At 38.2% G+C, this 26694-nt stretch overlaps 1 protein-coding gene and 1 long non-coding RNA gene across 6 annotated transcripts; both read left to right on the forward strand.

Annotated features, from left to right (window-relative positions):
- Positions 1 to 3262: 3262 nt before the first annotated feature.
- Positions 3263 to 17565, forward strand: Znf207 (zinc finger protein 207). 5 transcript variants are annotated; one of them, XM_059271327.1, is made up of 13 exons: positions 3263 to 3444; positions 5904 to 6030; positions 9298 to 9436; positions 10355 to 10522; positions 10631 to 10706; positions 11164 to 11211; positions 12661 to 12731; positions 13263 to 13420; positions 14648 to 14740; positions 15657 to 15899; positions 16427 to 16586; positions 16717 to 16900; positions 17117 to 17565. In XM_059271327.1, exons 1-12 carry the CDS (start codon positions 3404 to 3406, stop codon positions 16875 to 16877), a joined length of 1485 nt encoding a protein of 494 aa, XP_059127310.1. In that variant the 5' UTR covers positions 3263 to 3403; the 3' UTR covers positions 16878 to 16900; positions 17117 to 17565. The 5 variants fall into 5 exon arrangements, with proteins under 5 accessions (XP_059127310.1, XP_059127309.1, XP_059127312.1 ...); XM_059271326.1 differs by having other exon boundaries at positions 16717 to 17565; XM_059271329.1 differs by lacking the exon at positions 14648 to 14740 and having other exon boundaries at positions 16717 to 17565.
- A 4671-nt stretch (positions 17566 to 22236) lies between these two features.
- On the forward strand, positions 22237 to 26553 carry LOC131917483 (uncharacterized). Its single transcript, XR_009380676.1, has 2 exons — positions 22237 to 24199; positions 25164 to 26553. It is a non-coding gene; the product is annotated as an uncharacterized LOC131917483 (long non-coding RNA).
- The last annotated feature ends 141 nt before the right edge of the window (positions 26554 to 26694 follow it).

Below are 26694 nucleotides of genomic sequence, written 5' to 3' on the forward strand. Positions count from 1 at the left end.
TTGCAAAAGACCCAAGTTTGGTGCCCAAAACCCAGGTCAGGCAGTCTACAACTACCTGTTATTTCTAGCTCTACCTGTTATCATCTTAGAGATCAGATGCCTCTGGCCTCCTTGAGCATCTACACTTACCCTCTGCCTTAGTTAAGGTTTCTATTGCTGTGAAGAGACACCACGACCATGGCAACTCCTATAAAGGAAAACATTTAACTGGGGTGACTTAAAGTTTCAGATGTTCAGTCCATTTTCATCATGGTGTGTAGCAGGAATCTTAAAGAGTCTTATTAATAAAATCAAATCTGAGGCCAGTTATTGGGGTGAACACTGGAAGATCAGAGAGACAGAACAAGCCACAGCTAACCTCACCTGGCCAACTTCTCAGCTGATCTTGTTTCCTCAGACTGGATGCCTCTGAGTCCTTATCCAGAATGATTCTCAGCTGGACTGCTGCTAGAAGCCTGAAAGCTTAACCAGCCAAATGCTTCTTGTTTCTGGTTCTCACGCCTTATATACCTTTCTGCTTTCTACCACCCACTCCCTGGGATTAAAGGCTCGCTTTCTGGGATTAAAGGTGTGAGTCACCATGCTTGGCTGTATCCTTAAACACATGGATTTCTGCCTCTGGAATGCTAGGATTAAAGGTGTGAGTGCCGGGCAGTGGTGGCGCACGCCTTTAATCCCATCACTTGGGAGGCAGAGCCAGGCGGATCTCTGTGAGTTCGAGGCCAGCCTGGGCCAAGTGAGTTCCAGGAAAGGCGCAAAGCTACACAGAGAAACCCTGTCTCGAAAAACCAAAAAAAAAAAAAAAAAAAAAAAAAAAGGTGTGAGTGCCACCATTTTCTAGCCTTTGTATCTAGTGGCTGTTCTGTCTCTGATCCCAGATAAGTTTATTAGGGTGCACAATATTTTGGGGAACATAATACCACCACAATGGTGGGACATGGTGATGTGCAGGCAGACATGGTGCTGTAGAAGTAGCTGAGAGTCCTACATCTTGCAGGCAACAGGAAATGAACTGAGATACTGGGCAGTGGTATCCTGAGCATTGAAAACCCCAAAGCCCACCCCCACAGTGACACACTTCCTTCAACAAGGCCATATCTACTGCAACAAAGCCACACTTCCTAATAGTGCCGGTCTACTTGGAAGACCTTTTCTTTCAAACCACCACATCCCCACATACACACACATATAATTAATAATTTTATATATAATTATTAGGCCAATGTACAGTTAGCATATAAACACAAATAGCCGGGTGTGGTGGTGCATACTTTTACTTTCAGTACTTGGGAGACTGAGGTAAGCAGATCTCTGAGTTCAAGGTGAACCTGGTCTACAGAGGAAGTCCCAAGAAAGCCAGGGCCCGAGAAACTCTGTCTTGGAAAACAGAACAAAACAAAGCAAAAAGTGTATAAAGAGAAGTGCTGGACTCTAAACCACTATTTACTCTTTTCTTTTTTGTTTGTAATAGGGCTTCACATCATAATATCCCAAGCTGGCTTGGAATTCACTATTGTAGCTCAGGCCTAGCCCATAGCTCAGGACAGCTTTCCTGCCTTAGCCTACAAATCCTGGGATTGTAGTCATGAGCCACTACACCAAATTTGAATCTTTTCTTTCATTTTTTAAACTATTGTTATTGGTTTTTCGAGACAGGTTTTCTCTGCGTAACAGCTCTGGCTGTCCTGGAACTGGCTTTGTAGACCAGGCTGAACTCAAACTCACAGAGATCCACCTGCTGTCTCCTGAGTGCTGGGATTAAAGGCATGTGCCACCACCGTCCGGAGTCTTTTATTACTTTCTAATGAACAGTTTCATGTAGCCCAGGCTGTCTCCAACTCCCTATGAGACTGAAGCTGGCCACTAATTCTGCATCCTCCAGCCTCAGTCTCCTGAAATTCCCAGATACGTCATGCCCCGTCATCATTCTTTGTCTTAGAACTCTTGTGTGGTTTCCAAAGACTTCAGCATGACATTCCACTTTTTATGTTCTTCTTAGCTATCTCTACCACTTACTTTCGCCAGTCTTTCCAGGATTATCTTTTGTTACCAGCACTTTTCCTGTCCTATTACTTTCAGGTTCAAAGCCTCAAACATAGCATTTTTCTCTCTACATAGCCCTGTCCATCCTGGGACTTGCTATGTAGACCAGGCAGGCCAGGAACTCAGAGATCTGCCTGCCTCAGCCTCCCAAGTGCTGGGACTAACAGTGTGTACCACTATGCTTGGCTCACTGCATTTAAAAACAAACAAACAAACAAACAAACAAACAAAAACCCTCGAGACAAGGTAAGGTTTTCTTGCCCAGGACGGCCTCCAGCTCTTGGACTCATAGTGTCCTCTATCTCAGCCTTCTCACTGCTGGGACAACAGACACAAGGCCCCAAGTTAATGATATGTCACCACCTTTCTTGTCCGCATTGGACCTTCTTGGATTTTTCTAGACATTCCTATGATCTTCAAAGCTGAATTGCCTGCCTCTGAGATTCTGCAGCACTTTGCATTTCCCTCATCTTTATGGCCGAACTGACCCATTCTGTCTCCTTGACTGTCACTAAAACGATGACGTCTTTGACCATATAAGCCCCGCTACCACCCCACCCCCACTGGCAACTGAAACAAAATTTACAAATTGGTTGGATCAGAAGAGGGTGCACCCCTTTAATCCCAGCTCTCTGAGGCAGAGGCAGAGGCAGAAGCAGGAGCATCTCTGCGAGTTAGAGGCCAGCCTGGTCTTCATAGTGAATTCCTTGACAGGCAAGGCTATACAGAGAGACCCTATCTATCTCAAAAATACAAACAACAGTAACAAAGCAAATTGTTTAATCCCAGCATTTGGGAGGCCGAGGAAGCCGGGGCTCTGTGAGTTCAAGGTCAGCTTGGTCTATACAGCAAGTTCCAGGGCAGCCAAGGTTACACCGAGAAACCCTGTCTCGAAAAGACATACAAACCAAAAAACCCAAATTGGTCATGTCCTAATTATTCCTTATTTATCTGTAACTTATTCTTAATTATACAATCTTTTGTATAATTAAGCTAATCTTTTATAATCTGGTAACCTTTTCGTCCCTTCAATTTGCGTACGTGTGGACCGACCTACACAGGGAGAAAAACACCAAGGGTTAAGCGTGCACAGCAGGAGAGCCCGCACCACTTTACCCCCTAAGATGGCCGCAGCGCGTCTCCACCCACACAAGGGCGGGGCCCCGCGTCACGTGTCCCGCCCCAGCTCTCGCCGCGGTGGCTGACGGGAGGTGGAGAGAGAACGAGGCTGTCGGCCATTTTGTGTCTGTTTCCTGCGGGACGCGGCGGTGGCGGTTGGTTCCGAGAAGTGGGCGATTTTTCTTCTGGTTTTCCCAGCTTCTTTTCGCCTCCTTTCTGCCAGGTCTGTAGAGTCGCGGTTATGGGTCGCAAGAAGAAGAAGCAGCTGAAGCCGTGGTGCTGGTATCCTTTGTGGGCTTGGCGTGAAGGCCGAGCGTGGGTGTCGCTTGTTGAGGACTCGGTCTCTGAGAGGCCTGCGTTAGGCCTGTGACGGGGCACGGCCGGGCCCGCGGGCTTTGGTGGCTGGGCTAGGATTTGGGCTGGTTTCTTGTGAGATGGGGTACCCACGGCGGGAAGGCTCCGGCATGTGGTGGAGCTAGACTCGGTGACTCAGGGGGAGCTTGTTGGGTGTGAGTGATGGGCCTGGAGCCCCTCCTCAAGTGCAGTCGCCCCTGAGGACTCCGTTGTTTCGTTGAGGATCCCACAGAGGGCCTTGAGTTTGGGGTTATATGCTAATTGACTCCCCAGAGAACTGGATGGTGAGGGTTCCCAGTGCGTCTCTCCCCCCCCCCCCCCCCGCCCCATGGCGGAGGGCTGATTTCCGCGTCCCTCTCTGGCGCCTTAATCTTCAGGAAGCTTTCGCTTAACTGGGTGGAGTTTCTAGTATCTGTTAGCCAGTTTTGTAGGACTGGGAAAAAAGGCTGTTGGGAAAGGAAGCCATTTTTCTCATGTTTTCTGGAAGCGTTAACGTGTATTTTACATTCAGCTTGGTATTTATCTGTTACATGTAAATAATTTGTATTAAAATAGTCGGCAAGTAGGTAAAAATCGGTCACGAATTTTGTAGTAACGCTCATAGGAAAAATCTTGTGAGGTCAGAACTCCTAGTACTATGGATTAAACATACGTGAGTTTACATTCCCTGATGGAGTAAATTAATATGGAATGGAAGGCATTTTATGGATTGTTTAGTTGAATGTGCCCTTTGCCGTGAAGTCGATCTTAGAATATAAATACTGATGAATTCCCAATTTTGATTCTAATGTGTATCTGATGAATTCTCGTGAACCCCACCCCCACCCCCTTTCAGCTTTTGCAGCGGGGAGCGGAGCCGGCGTTTCTCTGGCTGTCCCGAAACTTGCTCCATAGACCAGGCTGTAGATCAGCCTGCCTCTGCCTCCCAAGTGCTGAGATTAAAGGCGTGGGCCACCACCACCCGATTTGAAATTGCTTTTTATTTATTTTCTTTGTTTGTTCATTTGGTTTTTTTTTTTTCTAGACAGGGTTTCTCTGTGTAGCCCTGGCTGTCCTGAAACTTGCTTTGTAGTCCAGATTGGCCTCAAACTCAGATATCCTCCTGGCTCTGCCTCCTGAGTGCTGGTGATTAAAGGCGTGGGTCACCACAACCTGGTTTGAAATTGCTTTGTCCATTGACAAATTTTTCTAGACAGTTTCACTGTCTGACCTGGCACTCAACCACATAGAGATCTGCCTGCTTTTGCATCTCGGGCTTTGAAATCAAAGGCGTGGGGTATGCCAGGCTAAAAAAGTCCCCCCCCCCCCATAAGGTTTCATTCAGTATGCATACCAGGCTTGCCAGGTTTGGATATATTCCTGCCACAGACTGCCTACAGATTGTGCCACCTGTCCTGACTCGGTTTTAATAGTCTCAGACCAGGAGTACATGACATGTAATCTCGAAATACTAAAACTAAATTATATATATATTAAGTCCCCTTTCTTATTAGCTTTGTGTGTGTATGTGTATGCGTATGCATGCACGCATGTACACCTGGTGCTGTTGGAGGCCAGAACAGTGTTTACCCAGGAACTGTAATTACAGTTGTGAGCTGCCTTGTGGGTGCTGGGGATAGAACCTGGGTACTCTGAAAGAGCAGCAATACTCTTAACCCCTCAGCCCTTTTCTGCAGCCCCTGGTTTTTGGTTTTGAGATGAACTATCACTATGTAGACCAGGCTAACCTCAGACTCACTGCTTTTTCCAGACAGTTTCTCTATATAACAGCTCTGGCTGTCCTGGTCCTCACTTTGTAGATCAGGCTGGCCTCAAACTCAAAGAGATCAGCCTGCCTTTGCCTCTTGGGTGCTGAGATTAAGCCACATCTTGGTTCTTTTTAATATTATTTATTTATTTTGGTTTTTCAAGACGGTCCCTCTGTAGGCTGGTCATGAAATCACAGAAATCAACCTGCCTCTCCCAAGCCCTTGGATTAAAGGTTTGCGCCACCACCACCTGTCTTTCATTTCTTCATTTTAAAGTTGCCCCTATTCTCACGTTATATGAAAGGCTTTTTTTATCATTTATTTTGATCTCATAGGATCTCCGTATGTACCCCTTGACTGGTCTGGAAACTCACTATTGTAGACCAGGATGGCCTCAAATTCAGAGGTTTGTCTGCCTCTGTCTACCTGAGTGCTGGTATTAAAGACAAGTATCACCATTTCTGGCTTTCTGGTTTTGTTTTGGAGTTCATTAGATGGAATATCCTGGGCTCAAATTTCCTGTTGCCTTAGCTTGCAAGTTGGTGGAATCCATACAACTGTGATAGGCTTGATAAATGTTTTTGTTGGCATCGGGGTCATTTCTGTGCAGTATTTTGTACCTTAATGCTTATTTACTAGGTATTGTAACAGAGATTTTGATGATGAGAAGATTCTTATACAGCACCAAAAAGCAAAGCATTTTAAATGTCATATATGCCATAAGAAATTGTACACAGGACCTGGGTTAGCTATTCATTGCATGCAGGTAAGGATTTCTCTTCTGTGTTTAGTTTTTGTCACCTTGTGATTTGTAACCGCATGACGAAGAATCTTGAATTTGTCTTTGGGAACTGTATCTTTATTGTTTATCACACTATGTAAATAGCCAAATCTTTAAAAACTCAAATTTGTTCTCTCTGTCTTTTTTGGGTGGTGGTGGTAATAATAGATCCCATGTGCTTAGCAAAAGCTCTGTCACTGAACTACCTACCTAGAATCCACATCTGTTCTCTGACCATTGAGATAATTGGACTTTATTTCTTTGAGACATCAGTTTCTTGGGAGATCTAAAATGTACCATTATATTCTACTTGGAAGCACTGTTTTGTGTAATGTCCAGATTTCATGAGGTTTTTCTGTGTGTGTGTGTGTGTGTGTGTGTGTGTGTGTGTGTGTGTGTGTGTTTTGTTTTTTGTTTTTAATCTGGATTTGTGCTGTTTGGTGTGGGTTCTTGCAGAGGCTGGATTTTCAGGCAGCTTTGAGCTCCTGTTTAGATGTCAAAAATTGAAATTGGGTCCTCTGGAGGGTGAGCAAGCACTGTTAACTTCTGAGTTCTCCAGCCTCTCTTGAGTTTTTTCACAGTGGAATCATGAAAGCTTTGGAATTGGTAGTTTTGCATCCTAATGTCATAAGTTTACATCAAGATTGGAGTTGTAGTTTAATGTAGTTTTTTTTTTTTTTTTAAAGATTATTTATTCTGTTTACAGTGTCCTATTTGCATGTATGTCTGCATGCCAGAAGAGGGTGCCAGGTCTCATTACAGATGGTTGTAAGCCACCATGTGGTTGATGGGAATCGAACTCAGGACCTCTGGAAGACAGTCAGTGCTCTTAACCTCTGAGCCATCTCTCCAGCCCTAATGTAGTTTTTTTGCCTAGTAAGCTTGAGGCTCTAGATGCTACAAAAAGATCCTTTTCCTCATGTGCATTATTTTATATCCATTTACATTTAATTTATTTAAAAATACTAATTTTGAATATTGCGTTTGTATCTGATATGTGCCTGTCAGTACAGTTGGCCTTGGAGGCCAGAAGAGAGGGTGTCATCCCCTAGACCTGGAGTTATAGATAGTGGTGAGCCTTCAGATGTAGGTACTGCAAACTAAAGTCTGGTCCTCTACAAGAACAGTATATATCCTTAACCACTGAACCATCTTAAGCCTCATTCATTTATTGTGTGTGAGTTTGTGGAATGACTAGAAATCTGCCCCCCCCCCTTTTTTTTTTTTTTTTTTTTTTTTTTTTTTTTTTTGAGACAGGGTTTCTCTGTAACAGCTCTGGCTGTCCAGGAACTCTTGATCAGGCTGGCCTTGAACTCAGATCCATCTGTGTCTGCCTCCTGAGTGCTAAGATTTAAAGGCTTGTACCATCACCACCTGGTTTAGGACTCTGATTTCAGAATGCTTTGCTTGGGTAGTATATTGTAATTATAGTGCTTTAGAATCTTAAGGAAATATTTTCTTGAATTTGATACCTGGGCTACAGTGAAACTTTGTTTCAAAGCCCCAAAACAAAGGCTTTTAGAACCTTAGACCTATGACTGTATGCTATAATAGCTCCTAGTTTCATGTAGATGTTTAATGAATACTAAGTTAAAGAAGAGTTTTCCACATACATATTTTCTGTGCTCTGTAGCTACATGTGGTGTCAGTGACTATTGATGGGGAGGGATAGAGAGAAAATTTCCCATTAATCACAGAAAATTCCTATGGAGCGTCATTGTATTAGATACTTTAAAAAAAAAATTTGGGTGCACAGCCCTCATAGAGTTCAGTTTATATTATATAAATGAAAGGGCAGTAGTTGTATTTATTTATTTTTTTGCTTTTTCGAGAGATAGGGTTTCACTGTATAATCCTGGCTGTTGTGGAACTCACTATGTAGACCAGGCTGGCCTCAAACTCACATCTGCCTGGCTCTGGAATTAAAGGCGTGTGCCACCAATATCTGGCTTGTTTGTTAATTCTGAATGAAAGGGATTTAAATACTGAAAGCATGCTTTTGATATTTATATGTACCTGTAGCACTGTGCTGACAGTCTAACCCTGAGCCTTTAACATCCTAGGTTTCCTTTCAAGTGTTCTACCACTACTAAGCAACAGCTTTGACCCATTTTATACTTGTTAAGAAAGGGCCATTCTGTCTGGAAGGTTGAAAATAGACTGTGGAGGGGGCTGGAGAGTTGGTTCAGCGGTTAAGAGCACTGACTGCTCTTCAAGAGGACCCAGGTTCCATAACCAGCATTCACATGGCAGCTCCAGGGAATTTGATACCCTTACACTAAAGGACATAAAATAAAATTAAATAAATTATTTAAAAAAAATGAAAATAGACTGGAGTACAGTGAGACCAGTTAGACTTAGAGGATTAAAGGAAAGAGGCTGTGCTTTCAGAACAGACTTTGCTGGTAATTTGATGTGAAGTCTGAGAAAAAGTGAGGAGTTAAAGATTTTAAGGTATTCTCAGCAAGAAAAATTACATCAGGGAGTCTGATAGGGCTCAGTGGGTAAAGGTGCTTATATTCAAGCCTGAAAACTGGACTGAGACCTGAACTTGATCCCTGGAATTCACGTGGTAGGAGAGAATGGAATCTGTTCACACAAGTTGTACTCTGACCTCCATATATGTGACGTGGCATTGCATATCCCCCCAAGATAGCTAAATAATAAAAAGGAAGATCACAAGTGTTTTTTTTTTTTTTTTTTTTTTTAAAGCCCTAGAAGTTACTTGCTATACAGATGAGGTAAATTCAGGCTTAGAGGTCAAATGACAGGTGTTTAAAACCAGTGGTAAAAATATGACTTAAATACAGAAAGCTTAAAGTAGATCAGTTATTTTACTAAGTAGTCTTTTGAGTATTTGTTTTTTTTCCCTGTTGTTCTTTATATATATATATTTTTAAGAAATGTTTCTTTTTCTTTTCTTTCTTTTTTCTTTTCTTTTTTTTTTCAAGACAGGGTTTCTCTGTTTAGTTTTGCACCTTTCCTGGAACTCACTTTGTAGCCCAGGCTTGCCTCGAACTCACAGAGATCCGCCTGCCTCTGCCTCCCGAGTGCTGGGATGAAAGGCGTGCGCCACCACCGCCTGAAGAAATTTTTCTATTCAGTTTACATACCAATCACAGATTCTCCCTTTCCTCCTTCCCGGCCCCCAGCCTTCCACTCCAACTCGCCCTCCTTGAGTAATTTCTAGTTCAAAAAAGACCTTCATGAATTACTTTTATCTAATAGTTTTTTTTGTTTTTGTTGTTTTAGGTGCATAAAGAAACCATAGATGCTGTACCAAATGCAATACCTGGGAGAACAGACATAGAGTTGGAAATATACGGCATGGAAGGTATTCCAGAGAAAGATATGGATGAAAGACGTCGACTTCTTGAACAGAAAACACAAGGTAAAGTTTGCAATGTGTTAGAATAGAGCTTCACATCAAAAGTATTGCTTTTTTTTTTTTAAATTTTTTTTAAAGATTTATTTTTTTATTATGTATACAGTGTTCTGCCAGCTTGTATGTCTGCAGGCCAGAAGAGGGCACCAGATCTCATCAGTCCGATGAACTGAGACTTTTTTTTTTTTTTAAGATTTATTTATTTATTTTGTATACAGCATGTATGACCAGAAGAGGGCACCAGATCTCATTACAGATGGTTGTGAGCCACCATGTGGTTGCTGGGAATTGAACTCAGGACCTCTGGAGGAGCAGTCAGTGTTCTTAACCTCTGAGCCATCTCTCCAGCCCCAAAAGTATTGCTATTTCCAACAATTAATTTAAATTTATATTTTATTATTGTATGTGTTGGGTTGTATGTGTCATGGTACTTGTGGAAGATAAGAGGGCAACTGTGCAGGTTGTTCTGGGGTCTGAACATTTCCTGGCTTGTACCTTTATACCTGCTGAGTCATCTTACTGTTCTCAGTAGATATGATAACAACTGTACACCACTGCACTCTGCTTCTAATTCTAATATTTTTTAAATATGTGTTTGGGTGCTTTGCCTACACATATATCTGTGTTCCATTGTGTCTGATCCCCAGAAACTGGAGTTACCTGTGGCTGTGAGCTGCCTTGTGTGCTGGGTTTAAAGTCATGGGCAAAAGTACTTTAATTTTTTTTTTTTTTTTTTTGAGTTAGCCGGGCAGCGGTGGCTCACGCCTTTAATGCCAGTACTTGGGAGCCAGTGAGTTTGAGGCCAGGCTGGTCTACAGAGCAAGATCCAGGACAGGCACTAAAACTACACAGAGAAAAATTGAGTTGTTTAGGTTATTTTTTTCCCTTTTATGTGTGAAATGAATTAAAACCTTTTCTTTGCAGAGAGTCAAAAAAAGAAGCAACAAGATGATTCTGATGAATATGATGATGATGAATCCGCAGCCTCAACTTCCTTTCAGCCACAGCCTGTTCAACCTCAGCAAGGTTATATCCCACCAATGGCCCAGCCAGGACTGCCACCAGTCCCTGGGGCACCAGGAATGCCTCCAGGTAATGTATTCCTTAAAAAACCATTTGAGGACTTTGTTGTTATGATGTAAGTGTTACTTCCTCTAGCTTAATTTCCAATACTAATTTTGTCGCTGAAACACTTTGTAGGCATACCTCCGTTGATGCCAGGTGTTCCTCCTCTGATGCCAGGCATGCCTCCAGTTATGCCGGGCATGCCACCTGGGTAAGCAAACTTCCAGTTGGTTTGTGGGCTTGGGCCTTTTTTGAGTTGGATGCTATGAATTGTTACTCTTCATTTTTTTGCTTCTTAAAGATATGGGCTCTATAAATCTTAAACCTTTTCTAGTTAGGGGTGAGTAATATATTTGCCTCTGAGGACAGTAGATTTTTGGGTTTTAGGATAAATGTAGGACAACCCTCTGCCTCAGTTGCATTTGATGTGATTAAGGTGTTGGTTATTGATTTTGAGTGTCTTAGTTTTGGAACTATCAAGGATGCTCTGTAGTTGGTGAAAAGGAAACTGTAAATGATTTACCAAAGCATCAGAAACTAAAATGAAGTTGAGTTGTGTGTTGCCCATCACTTTTACTTAGAGTTGGATGTGAAAGGTGTACAATACACTTTCCAGCTGTATTCTGAAAATCACAGTTAGATTTTGATTTTGTCATACATTTTCACAGATTGCATCATCAGAGAAAATACACCCAGTCATTTTGCGGTGAAAACATGTAAGCATCTCATTCATAATGTAATTCAGGAGGTATAATATAATCATAATGTCATTTGTGTGTGTGTTTAATGATATCTATTCAGTTGACTTAAATTTTCTAATCTTCCTCACTAAAACTGTTTGTCAGCTAATTGACACATCTCTTTAAAGTAGAAAATTAAAACATTTCGAAGCAAATAGACACATTAAAATAATTTTTTTCCCAGGCATGTTAGCCCACGTTTTTAATCTCAGAATTTGGGAGGCAGAAACAGGCATATCCCTTTTTGAGTATAAAGCCACCCTGGCAGTTACATGGTGGTTAGCCTTGGCTACATAGATTCTGTTCAAAAAAGGGAAAAAATTGTTTTCTAAATGTGCAGGTGCTTTCTCAAACTATTATTAGGTAGTAAGACCCAAGATAAGGGGTACTATTTAGAAATCTATAATCTGCCATGTGCTTTGTTGTAGAAGGTAATCAGATTTTCATCTAATTAGGAGTTAAAAATAGAAGTTACATTTCTGATAAAAAGTCTTACATTATAGAAGTAGGGGACTAATATAGCTCAGTGTTAGAGTACATGTGTAACATGCCCCAGGCACTTGGGTTTATCCCCAGCTCCAAAAAACCAAAACCAAACCACAAGTCAAGTTCATATACCTGTAATATAATGTTTTGAAGTAAATTGGACACTGGCCGATCTTGGAAGGTGAGCTTTGTTTTGTTTTTTTTAAAGGGGGGAAACTACAAATATGGGTTATGTTTTTAAGTCATGGTTTAGTGTTAGGAAGGAAAATTCTTTGTAATCTGAGTTTATATGTTTATGTTGGCAGTGGTTTTTCTTTGTCCCTCCCAGACAGATTTTTCTTTTCCTTTTTCTTTTTTTCCCCGAGACAGGGTTGCTCTGTGTAGTTTGGGTGCCTGTCCTGGATCTCGTTTTTGTAGCCCAGGCTGGCCTTGAACTCACAGAGATCTGCTTGCCTCTGCCACCCAGTGCTGGGATTAAAGGCATGTGCCACCACCGCCCGGCTCAGACAGAAATTTTTACTCCACAGTGGACAACTCAAATAGAAATATCTCTATTTATTTGGTGTGCATATTTTTCAAGTGGAACAAAAGTGTTCGGTTGCACATTTGTTAAGATGGGTCCTCCTATATATATTCTTAGAATACTTTTGGATCTCAGAGACCTTGTTTGGCCAGTGTTTTTTGTTTCTTCGGTTTTTTTGTTTTGTTTTGTTTTTAAAAAACACTTTTACGGGTAAACTGAAGAGTTTCTGGTTTTAGAATGTTTATTATGATAGGAATATTGTAGTATATGGTAGATCTTTGTGGCTTGATTGATTTCAGTTCTTGAGATACTCAAGTTTTTTATCTAGTGTTTTGTAATTGCCAAAATACTTCTTGTGGTTTTTACTGTTAATGTTTTTTGTTTTTACTTTTTTCTTAAATTTTGCTTTTTAATAGAATGATGCCAATGGGTGGAATGATGCCACCTGGACCTGGAATACCACCTCTGATGCCTGGTATGCCACCAGGTATGAAATGTTAACAGTTTCCTTTGTAATGTGTCTTGTAGCATTTATTCCTATAAGTTTCTAATTCTCTTACATGTTGAAAGAAGTTTGCTAAGTAGAGTAGGTGTGGTTACATGTAGCCTTAACCCTGGCACTTTAATTCCAGCAGACATAGATTCCTAGAGTTCCAGACTAGCCTATACATAGTTAACTCCAGTTCAGTGGGGGTAGGGTAGAGTAGGGGGATGATGGTAGTACAGGCCTTTAATCCCAGCATTCAGGAGGCAGAGGCCAGCTTGGTCTATAGAGAAAGTTCCAGGACTACCTGGGCTACTACACAGAGAAACCCTGACTCAAAAGCTCAAAAAAAAAAAAAAAAAAAAAAAGTTGGCTAAAACAGTGACACCAGTAAGTTTATAGTTGGGGTTTAAAGTTGTAAAAGAAGAGACAGTTTGAGAGGTGTGGTTGTTGGGAGGAACAAAGGCCATAATCATAGTTATTTTTGTTTGAACTGTTCCATTGATTGAGTTTTTTGCAAACTTTTTGCTGCAGGTATGCCTCCTCCTGTTCCACGTCCTGGAATTCCTCCAATGACTCAAGCACAGGCTGTTTCAGCACCAGGTATTCTTAATAGACCGCCTGCACCAGCAGCAGCAGTACCTGCTCCACAGCCTCCAGTTACTAAGCCTCTTTTCCCCAGTGCTGGACAGGTACGGTCAAATTCTTGAAAAGGACTGCATTTATGTTTAAAGATAAAGTGGGCTTGTTTATTGATATCTTTGACATCGTCACAGATCAATTTCTTAAGTAAAACATTTAATATGTAACACATTAAAATGTAGTGTTATCATGTGCTATGTTTATAGTTTGATTTCCTCTATTCACAGCAGAAAGGAATCATGTTATTTTTTCATAGTTGTGTATTCTTTATTCTTAGCTGTAGCTAGAAATGAAAGTTGAATTTCTAAGAACTTAAGTAGACTATGTTTCTGGTCCTCTTTTGCCTTGTTGAAGGGAGTAAAATTAGGTCAGAGCCAATGATGAACTCTCTTAAAGACTTGAGCAGGCCTGGCAGTGGTAGTTCCACTCCTTTAATCCCAGCACTCTGGAGGCAGAGGCAGAGGCAGGCATTCAAGGCTAGCCTGGTTTATAGAGCAAGTTCCAGGAGAGTCAGTACTATAATACAGGAACACAGTCTTGAAAAATTAAAAAAAAAAAACAAAACATTTTTTTTTTTTGGTTGGGTGTGTCTGCTCATTTTAAGAGAACCATGGTAAAGTGCTGCTCTTGAGTTGGAAGAGTATCATTCAATGACTTTTTTAATCTAGTCATATTTCTTAGTATTCTTGCTTCCATCAAAAGTTTTCCAGAAGGTGAGTAGGCTAGATACATAAAGGGTCACATTTTTTTGTGCATTTCGTTTAGAATTACGTAGATATATTTAAAAGAAAGATGTTTTGTTTTTTAAGATCATCTCTCAGATGTTTACTCAATTCCTTACTGTTTCTGGGTGCTAAATTCTAAGTGCCTTTAAAGCATATTAACTTATTTTTGTGATGTATAGAGATTTTATTTATCTAGATGTTGAACTTTTATCAGAATCTATAGACTCCTTTTATTGTGTAGAGCATCTGCATAGAGAACTGAGTGCATCATTTTCATTTTATGTTATTCTTGGAATACTGCAATGTAAAACAGTAAGTTTAGAAAAGAAGCTTATGTTTAACTAGTTGTATTGATATAGAGATCATTTTTTTGAGGCATGTACTTCTACTGTTTATTGAAAATGCATTAACTCTCTGCCTCTTTAAGTGACATTTGATTGCATTACAATCTGTATTTACAAAAAATGCAATCTACACTAAGAAGTGCCACATGGCATATTTTTACCCATTTGTTCGGAGACGGTTCATTGTTTCCTTTCTTTTATGCTACAGATGGGGACACCTGTAACAAGCTCAAGTACAGCTTCATCCAATTCAGAAAGTCTGTCTGCATCTTCTAAAGCTCTGTTTCCTAGCACAGCACAAGTACGCAGGAAGTTGCAGTTTAAAATTTTTAAAAATGGCTTTACAACTTAACCCTTTGGACCCTTTATAAAAGCTAAATCTTACAAATATATTTAGTTTTTTAGAAGTAAAACAAATACTAAAACTCAAATGGTGTTTGAAAATTTGAATTCATACTAATGAACTCAACAAAATACTCTGAACTTTTGTGGTTCTAAAGGGTTAAAAGCATGTGAGCAGTAAATGAACTGTAGTGGCCAATGGTTATCCTGATGCATGATTAAGCTATTTTTAATTTATGCTGTTTAATGCATCACATCTTTAGGAGATCTGCACTCTGCATTTGGTTCTAAAGTTGACCTAGACATCTTAAACATTTGTATTATGAAAGTAATGTATGTTCATATTAACTTTAGAGCCTGCGCCATTAACCCTTTTGTCTATAGTGTAATCTAGCCATTACTAATTTGGAGGGTAGTGTGTTGCTATCTATAGAATACTCGCAGAGGTGGTAACATTGATGAGTCACACTGATTACTGTTTTTTTATTTTTATGCTTACTAATGGGTTTATTATCTAAACCCTTGTATTCTGTAGTTTCAATTTTTTGAGCTGCTTGAAAGAAGAGTTTAGGACAGTTAAAAGCAGTTGCATTAAATACTATTTCATGATTCTGTATAGGAAACTAGAATTAATACAAAGAATTGTAAATTAAGTTTATGGAGAGGAGGTATAAGACAGATCTGAGATGTATAGTAATTTCAACCCAGTATCTTTTGATTGAAATTTGTGGAACATTTATCATACATTAAGTTGTTTTGGGTTTCATTTGAAGTTTTCTCTATTTGATGTTGTTCTTCCCTTCACCTATGTAAATTTTCTGTTATACTCAACTTTGGGTATTGACATTTATTGATAAAGGATCATTATTTTACAGGCTCAGGCAGCTGTCCAAGGACCTGTTGGTACAGATTTCAAGCCCTTAAATAGTACTCCTGCAACAACTACAGAACCCCCCAAGCCTACATTCCCTGCTTATACACAGTCTACAGCGTCAACCACTAGTACAACAAACAGTACTGCAGCAAAACCAGCAGCTTCAATTACAAGTAAGCCTGCTACACTTACAACCACCAGTGCAACCAGTAAGTTGATCCATCCAGATGAGGATATATCACTGGTAAGTTGTTGATAGGTTTTTACTAATATTGTTTGATCAAATAGCATTGTAGCAACCTACCCATTGGCGAGGTTTTAATTTGTACTTAGATGGACTTACCTGATTTTAAAACTTAAAAGGTTTTCATTTATTTGTGTTAAGAAACCATAAAATAGTAAGCAAGGAAGAAGGATAATTCATATTTTAAGACATAAATTTGCTTGTACTCATTGACAAGAGTTGCCTGTCAGAGTCTATGGACTCTTTAAAGCCTATACAAATTAATTTTATTTGACAGAAAGTTAATACTTAGATTTGTAATTTTGTGATCTTAGCTAGCCATGTTTTAATGTAAAAATAAATAGGTAAGCTTTTAAGGCATGGAGATTTTAAGTACAACCACCAGTGCAACCAGTAAGTTGATTTGTTGGATCATAAGTAATTATTCAGAATAACTGTACATTTAAAATTACCAGGATTTTGGATAATTGTCTTTCTACTTGAGGAACCTTCTGCATTCTTACATTATACATTATTTTTATTCTCAGGAAGAAAGAAGGGCACAGTTACCAAAATATCAGCGTAATCTTCCTCGACCAGGACAGACTCCAATTGGTAATCCACCAGTTGGACCAATTGGGGGTATGATGCCACCACAGCCAGGTATCCCACAGCAGCAAGGAATGAGACCTCCAATGCCACCTCATGGTACTTTTTCTTTCTTTTTTGGGGGGGGTGAATTTTAGATATATAAGAAAATGTTAGCTTTCTACAAAATGTACTGATTTAAAAATACAATACACAGACCAACCTTATGTATATTTTTATTGTTTTTTAGGTCAGTATGGTGGTCATCATCAAGGCATGCCAGGTTACCTTCCTGGCGCTATGCCACCTTATGGACAGGGACCACCAATGGTGCCCCCTTACCAAGGTGGGCCTCCTCGACCTCCAATGGGAATGAGACCTCCTGTTATGTCGCAAGGTGGCCGTTACTGATCTTACTTCATCAAGTCTAATAGGTTTGGAGATTAAACCTTTTCTCAACTTGTGCTGTTTATATAGACAAGCTTCCGTCATAAGGCTTCATTGTGACTTTAACAAACATTATCTTCCCACATACCAGGAACTATTGGACATTTATTTGACTTGGGAGAAATTATTTGGAATAATAAAACAGGAACTTTTCCTGAAGTTGCAATTTATACTGTATGGCTTCTTTTTCATGTTTCATCTAGGTTTTTAGAAGTGAAGTATAGTAAATTTGATTCGTTAAATTGTGAAGGCGCTGGAATTACATGAACATACCATCTTAAATAAAGGCAAGTTCTGTAAGCTTACATTGCTATTTGTAAAGTTATGCCTTCACAGCATTTTCAATGCTGTTGGACTTCATGTCCCCAACCTAGCTTGGTGAGGGCTGTAACTGTTTCCAAGTACTTGTACATTGGAAGTCTGAATGTGTAACAATATTTAATGTATTTAGAGAGTTCCTCTTGTTGCAGGGTTTAAGAAATCTGGCCCACTGAGGTCATGTGACTTTTCTGTACTGTTAAACTTCATTGTAATAAAATAAAAAAAAATTTATGCCTTTTTATTCATAACCCAGCTGTGGACCACTGACTGAAAGGTTTGTACAGATGCATGCCACAGTAGATGTCCACATAATAAAATTCAGTTACCAATATGGTTTTGATACATGATTGGATTCTTTAAGTTGTAGATTTTTTATCTTAGCTGCATGTTTTAACAGTATATATAGAATTGCTCTTGTTAATGTTTCCGTTGACAAACTCTTAAGACACATGAATCATTACATAATGGGTATGAAGTCTTTTATGTGTCATTGTTTCACATCCTTTGGTATCAGATGTCCCTGAAATTTAAAATATAAACTTCAAAACTTCTCGCTAAGGTTGTTTAGAGCCTAGTGCCAGACCCATTCATTTTCTTTGATACAAGACTTTAGTTGAGTACTTTATGGACCTCAGCAGCTTTCCAGGGCCAAACTTCTAGAAGCTTAGGTGCATGCTTCTTGTGTTAATGGATCGATATATGTTAACTTTAAATGTGCCTCTATCATGGTATTTGGATGGTTAACAGATGCTTAGCAAATTTTTATTATCCTCCTTGGAGGTTATGTTACTTCGGATTTGGGAGGTGCCCTCTGTTGCTAAAGCGAGGTGATTGATCCTGATCCTTGGAAATTTGGAATGTTGTTGTGTCCCTATATATAGGTAATTTTATTTTAGGGGTGACTGCTGTTGGGGATTTTGTCTTGAGAGTCTCATGATAGTAGCTCTTACTGATTTTGTTGACTTTTCCCCCCATCTTTTTGGGGTATGTGTGTGCTTGGGTGGGTTTATGGAGTGTTTTAAGAATCACGTGATCTACATAGAGTAATTACCCATATAGTGAATGCAAATTGATTTGATTTATTCTAAATATGTTGTTAAAACTTCTGAGAAAAAGCTAATAGTCATTAATAATTTCTGTGAAGGTATTATATAGATGTGATGACAAAAAAATGGTTATAATTTTGTAGGGATATGTTGAAAATATTTGACTTATCACACAAGAAAGTTAACAGGTAAAAGTCACTCTGGGGAATGAAATGTTACAAATTATTTGAAAGTTAAATGCCATTTTCAGTCTCATTTCTGCACTGATTCATTTTTTGCTACCTTTCCTGTAGTTACTGTTGAGGTGCAGAAAGTTACAGTGTGTAACCAAAAATCCATATATTACCAGAGATGCATTATTCTGTCAGCAGCTAAGTTATATAATATATCCTTTCATCTGAATACCCGTGAGTCTAAAGTTTTGGAACCTCTATATATTTCTTAGGTCTGACAGCATATATTTTATACTGCCAGAAAAAACCCTGTATTGAGAATATTAAAGTTTAAAAAAAGATGACAAGGTTAAATTTAGATTAAATAAAAAATACTTTCTTCTAAAACAAAATACCTTGGAAGAATTTAATGTATTGGATTATCAGAAAACTGAAGTATTGATAGAACAACAAAAATTATACAAATTTTTACACTTGGCATTTGATTCAAACAAGAACAATATATCAGGGTTTATTGTTCTCTGAAGTCTACAACTTAATAAGTAAAAGAATCGTACGAAGATTTTTGTTATGCATAACATTTAATTACATATAATCTGTCCTGTGTTTTTAGCTGTATGTGGCTCAGGAGTGGTATACATTTAGTATGTTGTTGAAAGTGTAATTTTCGCATGCATCAAGGATAATTAAGCTTCTAGAAAAATACATTTTACCTAATTGCTTCTGGGGTCCATAGTGTCATTAAACCACAAGTGTAGCAAATTTGAAACGATTTACCTTTAAGTAAAGCCATTAAAAGTGAATTACAGCTCTCTTCACAAAAGACTTTTAGTTATTTGATATGTTCCTGTGAACACTGATAAGAACATTTAAGGAAGCACCTGTCAGCTTTGGGTCTGCCTTCCATCCACTGTGGATCAATTAAAAAAAAAAAAAAAACTGTCTGGCACTAGTTTCTATTCTATATTTTGCCACTGATAGTGAAAAGACCAACAGATGAGGGCCCACTTTTCAGTGACTGCTGGAGTTACCATTTAATTTGACTCCTTAATACTGTAGTAATTTCATACCATTTGTTAGGGGGAGAATACCTGTTTTACTGATCAGGTTACATATTTAAACTCAGTTTAATGAATTATTTGCAGAAATCTCAAATAAGTTTTGGGCTCAGAATGCAATTGTATACAAAAAGCTGCTTTTTCTGTTGCTTGCTTGATCATTGGGACTACATTTTAATGCATGTCTTTTTAATTAATTGGGTGATGTTTTTCTAAAATTAAAATTTTCTTCTTCCTATAGCCCTGCCATAGGACAGGCTGAGGCTGAGTCTCAGTGTTGCCCTGTTCAGTCTGAGGCAAGTGGGATTTATTTTATTACTTACAGGGGCTTTCACAGCTTTATGGCTGTTGGATATTTATGTCCCCAAACTTGCAGCAAGTTTGGTGAAGGCCCCTAAATTTAATTAAACTTAGGATTTTTATATTCCTTTGGCAGAGAAGGCTCTATATTAATATTCACGTTTGACTGTGGTGTTAATCAACATAAGTATTGTTTTGTTATTTAATATCTAAAGCTTTATGAACCTTAATAAATTGATCATTTTACATTCTTGATTTGGAGGCATGAAATGTTTCAAATTTTTACTTTGACCCCTAGGAAAATAATACTGGTTGTTTTCTGCTCAAACTTAAATTTAACCTCAAGGATAAGCTTAATTATTTGAAATACCACAGGATACTGGTTTGTTCTAAATCTCAAGCTTATATTGAACATCAGGGTGGTTAGGTCATCTAGAAATGCTTATGATCTTTTCTCAAATCTCACCACACTAGAGCAAATGTTAATGTAGAGCCCTGTAATGAGTGGAAAGGTGATTTGTCTGTGTTTGTGTGGTATGTATGTATGGGTGTAGACTACAGGTGTGGTATTATAAAAGGGGTTGGGTATTTCATGTCTCAATGGATAGATAACTAATTTTCAGGCAGCCAAATTGAAATCGGGTCATGTTTAGTATTGAACTGGTTTGGAATGATTTTTTGGAAGACAATTTTCAGCTTTTACTGAACAGTGCTTTGTGTAATATGCACACACCAGTAGTATATCCAATTTGTTTTCAATTAGAATTTGCTTTGATTATGGTGTTCAAAAATTGTATGTTGGGGATGGCAGAATGTAACTTCTAATTTGTTTATTCCTTACATTAGACTAGAAACAGTTTTTTTTAATGTCTTATTTATTATATATATATAGTGTTCTGTCTGTATGCCAGAAGAGGACACCAGATCTCATTTATAGATGGTTGTGAGCCACCATATGCTTTATGGGATTTGAACTCAGGACCTCTGGATGAGCAGCCAGTGCTCTTAACCTCTGAGCTATCTCTCCAGCCCTTAGAAACAGATTTTATAATCTTTTTTGTTGTTGTTTTGTGGGGTTTTTTTTTGGTTGTTGTTATTGTTATTGTTGTTTTTTTGGGATGGGGTTTCTCTGTGTAGCCTTGGCTGTCTGGAATTCCACTGTTTACCAGGCTCGCCTCAAACTCACAGATCTGTCCTTGCTAGGATTAAAGGCTTGCACCACCACACCTGGCTAGATTTAATACTTTTAAGAACTAGTTTTTCCATGACAATGTTCCACTGAAATCTTTTATAACTTTTAGTAAGTTACAGACAGATTTATTATAGGGATTTCACTATAATTAATCGTAGGGTACTTGCTTATCTAATATGTTAAAGGCCCTGGATTTCATTCCCACCACCATTTAACAACTGTGATTGGAGATAGTTTTATCTCTCAATTACATTGAATTGAAAGTACCTGACCCAATTCTAAGTTAAAATGTTATTTACTTGAATAATAGGACTGGTGGAGAGATTTAATAGATTCCTAATCAAAGATGTTCTTTGATCTTGGCATAGTAGTTTAGGCCTATATTCCTAACAGTTGGAAATTTGAGGTAGGAAGACTGCTGTGAGTGTGAGGTCAGCCTGGGCTACTGTGTAGACCCTATCAGGGTGGAGTTGGGGTTGTTGATAATGTCCTCTGGTGTCTCTTTGTAGTTTAGTGACCCAGAGAACCAATAGTTTTAGGTCTCTATGGAGCCCACTGGTAAAACTTGATGAACAATGCTGACTTCACTGTAGTGAGATACAGTTTGAGTAAGCTTCTGAATGTGGGATTTGTACAACATCTGTATTGGTTAGAATTTACTATGTATGGACCCTTAATAAATCAGATAGACATTTTTAAAGCTAATATTTACCTATGTAATACTGAAATTGTGTATTAAAAAATGAAACTAATTTTCTTGTCACTTTTGGGAAATTCCTCCAAATTTGAAGATTGAGTGAAGTGACTGGAATATATGAGAAAACTTTATTGAGGAAATATTCCCATGTTCTCTATATTAGCTTTTCATGAATGAAATTGAGGATTTCTTTTTAACCTTTCTTAATATTTTGGGTTTTTTGGCATAAAGTCATTTTAATAATCTTGTTTTTATAGTATCTTATCATTTCTCTGTGGTAATTCTTTGTAAAATAAATGAGCGCTTTAACAATGTATATAGAGGCACATATGGTAGATGTCTGAATTAGAATAATACTGAATTTTCAAAACCAATATCTTAAGCTCGTAGATATTCTCAATAGACCACTGTTGTATTATTCAGGTAAAGTCATAGGAAAGAGAAAGGTTGGATTTAAACTGGCAAGAACATGAAGTCCAGCACTTACCGAGTGGTTTCCTTATGTTGAACTTTCAAGGTTTTTTTTTTTTGTTGTTGTTGTTGTTGTTGTTTTTTGTTTGTTTGTTTATTCCTTTTAATGTTACCTGACAATTTTGTTGGGAGATAAAGGACTCTTAAATTTTTATTTAAAGGCCAGGTGTGGTGGCACATATATAATTTTGGTATTTTGGGGGATGAGATGAGACTGGGATAGTCCTGCAAGTTGGAGGCCAGCCAGTGTTAGAGTAAGACCCTGTCACAATTTTTTCCTCTGGGTGTGGTGCTGCACACCTTTATTCTAAAACGAAGTGTAGAAGCTGGTGGGTCTGAGTTCAGTTTCTGCCTGGTCTGCCTGTGTGTAACTTCAGACCATCCAGTTCTACATAATGAGATGGTATCCTAAAAATTTTTTATTTCAGTAAAGCTAAGAAAATTGTTTTTAATAAGCAATATTTTTTCTCCTAAATGCTGTTCATTCTCACTTTAATATTTGCTATTGAAAAGATACTTTGACCTCTACTTCTGGACAACGATTTAAAATGAAATTAGTTTGAATGATATGAATTAATTTCCTCTAAAATCTGCTCACTTTCATTTCCAGGGGAAAATACATTTTAGTAAGAAAAATGTAGACTACCAGAATAGAGATACAAAACCTAAAATTTAGTTTTCATTAAAGCCAATTTCAACTATTTTTAAGTTAAATACATTGAATACCGTGTAAGTAAAACTCCGTGGGTGTTAACTTTGATTAGGCTCTTGAGGCTGAATATGACAATATGTTTTTGTGTGTGCTGTCATTGTGAATAGAGTCACTGGAGAGAGGATAAATGTGTGTACATTGCCTTAAAAGATTAATTAGGCTCCAGCCATTATTTTAAATGTTGCTATGATTTTTAAGATTATAGGGCAGTTTTAGTAACTTACTGTGTGGCATTTTCTAAGTCCTCTGACATTGTTACAGTATCTGGGAACTTGTAAATGTGTGTTAACTTTTGAGCTTTTATTATGTTTAAAAATCTATGTCTTCACCATTTGTTAAATTTGAGGGATTGGTAACGAAATTTGTTGATTACCCTACTTGACTAAAAATGAAGAATGAAGCTGGAGGTAGCCCAGTGGCAGAGTGCGTGTTAAGCATGCATGAAGCCCTGGATTCATTCCCCAGCACCAAAAAGAAATGAAAAAGAAGAATGAAGACCTGTTTCCCCAATATAATACTCATTAACTGATACTGATTATGTTGGAAAGAAACCATTGTATGGTGGGTTTACATTTAAGAACCTTAAATAGTATGACAATAACTTATTTCTGCTGATTTTTGTTACTTTGAGATTTTACCCTTTTATTTTGGTGAAGATCATTGACACTTTATTAAGATAGTCTGCTAATCCTGTTGGAAAATACCATTTCTACTACCTTTTCTAGGGTTGTTTAATTGCCCAAGTTGACCAAGCGAAGAATGATTACAGTTCTTACAATTTGAATCAGGAACAGGGCATCTATTTAGAGTGAACTCCCCTTTATTTGCTAGCTGTTTGATACACGGAGAAGTAACAAAATTTATAGTCCCCTTTTTTAAAAGTTGGAGATTTTAAAAAAAGTTTTACGAAAATTAAAAGTTAGTTAAAATTGCTGTAAGATTTGTCTACATGCTAATTGAAATTTAAAGGTTATCACATTTAAATATATGCACCCTTTTAGGGCAACCAAAATTTCCAGCATACTTTACACATAGAATACATTATTGATTGGACATTAAAGCATGTCCAGGAGATACTTCAGTGTTCTAGTTCATTATCACTCAATTTCAGTAGCCAATGTAAATTTTGTTAGATTTAGGCAAACTTTTAAAATGTACTGTCAGGCTCTGAGGAAATTAAATGCACAATGACTTTTTAAAGTATGGGTTGAACTCCTCAGTTTAATACAATTTGTGTTTTTGTTAACTAGCAGCAGAATTTCAGCATTTGCTACTTACTGGTAGAGAAGAAAAATCCCACAGCCCTGCCAGTACAGGTTAGTTTAATCTGTAAGTACCTGATGTTCCTTTTTTTTTTTTTTTTACCCCACCCCCACCCCCAACATACTCATTTAACGCACATAAGGAAGAAAAAACTGCTGTGCAGTTTCTTAAATGTGAGTATAAATAATAGATCCATTGGACATTCTCAAACACTCAGTTCTTGGACCGGAGTGAGTAGCTCTAGGCTTGCTGACCCGAGTTGTAATAAAGGTGTAATGCTGCTCTTTTATTATCTGGTGGTTCTTGAACCTTTGTAGATGCCTTTTAGACAGAAGGGAGAGGGGAAATACTTTGTTTACACAGTCCATGTAGTCCACGGCTTCATGTCCAGGGTCCTTGATTAAGCTACTCCATGGTGTTTTTCAGTTAACCTTTACTTTCTACAGTGTGAATCAACATAAGACAAGACAGATTTCCTCAACTATAGCAGTGGAAAAATGGTGTACAATTATAAACTAGGGAGTTTTACTTATACTGTTTTAAATGTAGTAATACTTACAAATAATTTGACTCTGTAAGCTATAAATTACATTAACAGACCATGTGGGTTCATCACTGACATGGAAGCTCATTGCTCACCCAGAGCCCTGCACAATTGTGTATACTTTAATCCCAGAACTCTGCAGGCTGAGGTAGAAATGGCGTGATTTTTAAGGCCAGGCTGGGCTGTGTAATGATTCCCTGGCTTAAAATAAAAGTAAAATTCTTAGGTAATTCTTGGAGTTTAATGAGGAAGCCATATACTTAAGATTTAACCAGTGAAAGTAAAAGTAAGTTGGATGGTGATTAGTCATTCTTCAGTTGGATCATTAGTATTTTATTTGGGACCAATATGATTTGTTTAAAATTTTAAAGATCTACATCTAGCAGCCAGTAATAAAATATATATTGTGAATTTTTCCACTTTGTATTTGATTGTAAAATGCCTGAGGGCTTAAGTTTGATTGCCTTTCACAGTTTAATCTAAGAATGGCGTAGATACAGTGGAAATGGTTTTCCTTATCTCTTTAGAGCCGCCTTTCTGGTGAGTATTGCTTTATAATTTTCATATCATGGCTTTATTTTTTTAGCCTAGCTGAAACATGACAGTGATCAAAGAGGAGAGCTGTCAGAATTTTCACAGCTTGGGTAGTAATTGGATCAGATCCTTAGACTATTGACATTTCCCTATGTGCCCTATTTGGGTTCAGCCACCCCTCTCATTTTCCTAAAGGATCATATGTCCAAAAATGTTGAACACAGATTATTTCCTTTGGTGAGGAGAAATGATTGTTTTACTTAAAATTATAGATTAAAATCTAGGGACAGGAGAGACGGCTCAACAGTTTAAGGCCATGCCATAACTCCAGTTTGTGGTGGTACACACCTTTAATCCTATCACTTGAGAAGGGAGAGGCAAGTGAATCTCCAGGAGTTCCAGGACAGCCTAGTCTACATAGTGAGTTCAAGGACAGCCACGGTTATGTAGAGAAACCTTCTCTCCAAAAAAGAAAAAGAAAAAACATGTCATGCTGGCAGTGGACCTAAGCTCGGTTCCCATTATCCATATCAGGTGACTCACAACCACTTAGCTCCATGAGGATCTTGGACATATGTGCTCATGAGCACATACACATGCACATAATTAAGAAATAACATCTTTTTAAACCCCCCCCTTTTTTTAACACAGTACTTTTTTTTCCCCCAGTGATCTTGTTTCTCACTGCATAGGTGAATGAAATAGTAGAATTGTATTCTGTTCTTGAGCAGTTTTAATCATTCTAATCCTGCATGGAAAACTTGGGGTACAAATACTGATTTCTAGCATAATGTTTACCTGTGAAAATTAGCCCACAAATCCATTTATTACTGTCTTGTTTAGTCATTAGCCTGTGACAGAAGGATTTCTTTCCCTCTTGTTTTTGGCCACATTCTAGATAATGTCAGTATATTTATATATACATTCCATTTCTGCTATGACCTTTGTGAATCAATAAAGTCAATGCTGTTGCTTTTAGTATAAACAATATTAGTTTTCTAAAATCTGGAATTCATGATGTGAGTGTGTATGGTAATGTATTCTAGATGAGCTCTCAACAAAGTCTTGAGTCTGAATTTATGTCTTTAAGATTTAAAGTGAAATAAATTTCTAAGGAACTCTGTCCTTTCCTAGCATGGATAAGCAGACTGACAGTTGGTAAGTATGTAACTTCAAATGCATGTAGTGGTAAGGGTGAGTTGCCAAACTGTACTCCAAGACAATAAGAAGAGAACAGAAATTCCTGAATCAGTCTAGGAACTTTATATGTATATTTAATGTTTGCTCCAAATATGTGTACTCAAAATGATTAAACTGAAACACACATTACTCATTTGTCTGATTTCTTTTTGTTTGTTTTTGTGTTTGTTGTTGTTGGTGGTAGTTTTTATTTTTTGATATAGAAATTTAAGTGATGCTACTTTTATGTTTAAAACCTTTTCCTTGAGGTGTCAATACATGACTATTGTA

The sequence above is a fragment of the Peromyscus eremicus genome, chromosome 8a (assembly GCF_949786415.1).
Source record: "Peromyscus eremicus chromosome 8a, PerEre_H2_v1, whole genome shotgun sequence".
NCBI classification, from domain to species: Eukaryota; Metazoa; Chordata; class Mammalia; order Rodentia; family Cricetidae; genus Peromyscus; species Peromyscus eremicus.

Excerpts from the sequence above, each read along its gene's own strand:
- Znf207 (XM_059271326.1), top strand. The coding sequence starts at position 3,404 with ATGGGTCGCAAGAAGAAGAAGCAGCTGAAGCCGTGGTGCTG. Across the intron at positions 10,707-11,163 it reads ATGCCGGGCATGCCACCTGG|ATTGCATCATCAGAGAAAAT; the intron begins GTAAGCAAACTT and ends ACATTTTCACAG. Across the intron at positions 13,421-14,647 it reads TTTTCCCCAGTGCTGGACAG|ATGGGGACACCTGTAACAAG; the intron begins GTACGGTCAAAT and ends TTTATGCTACAG.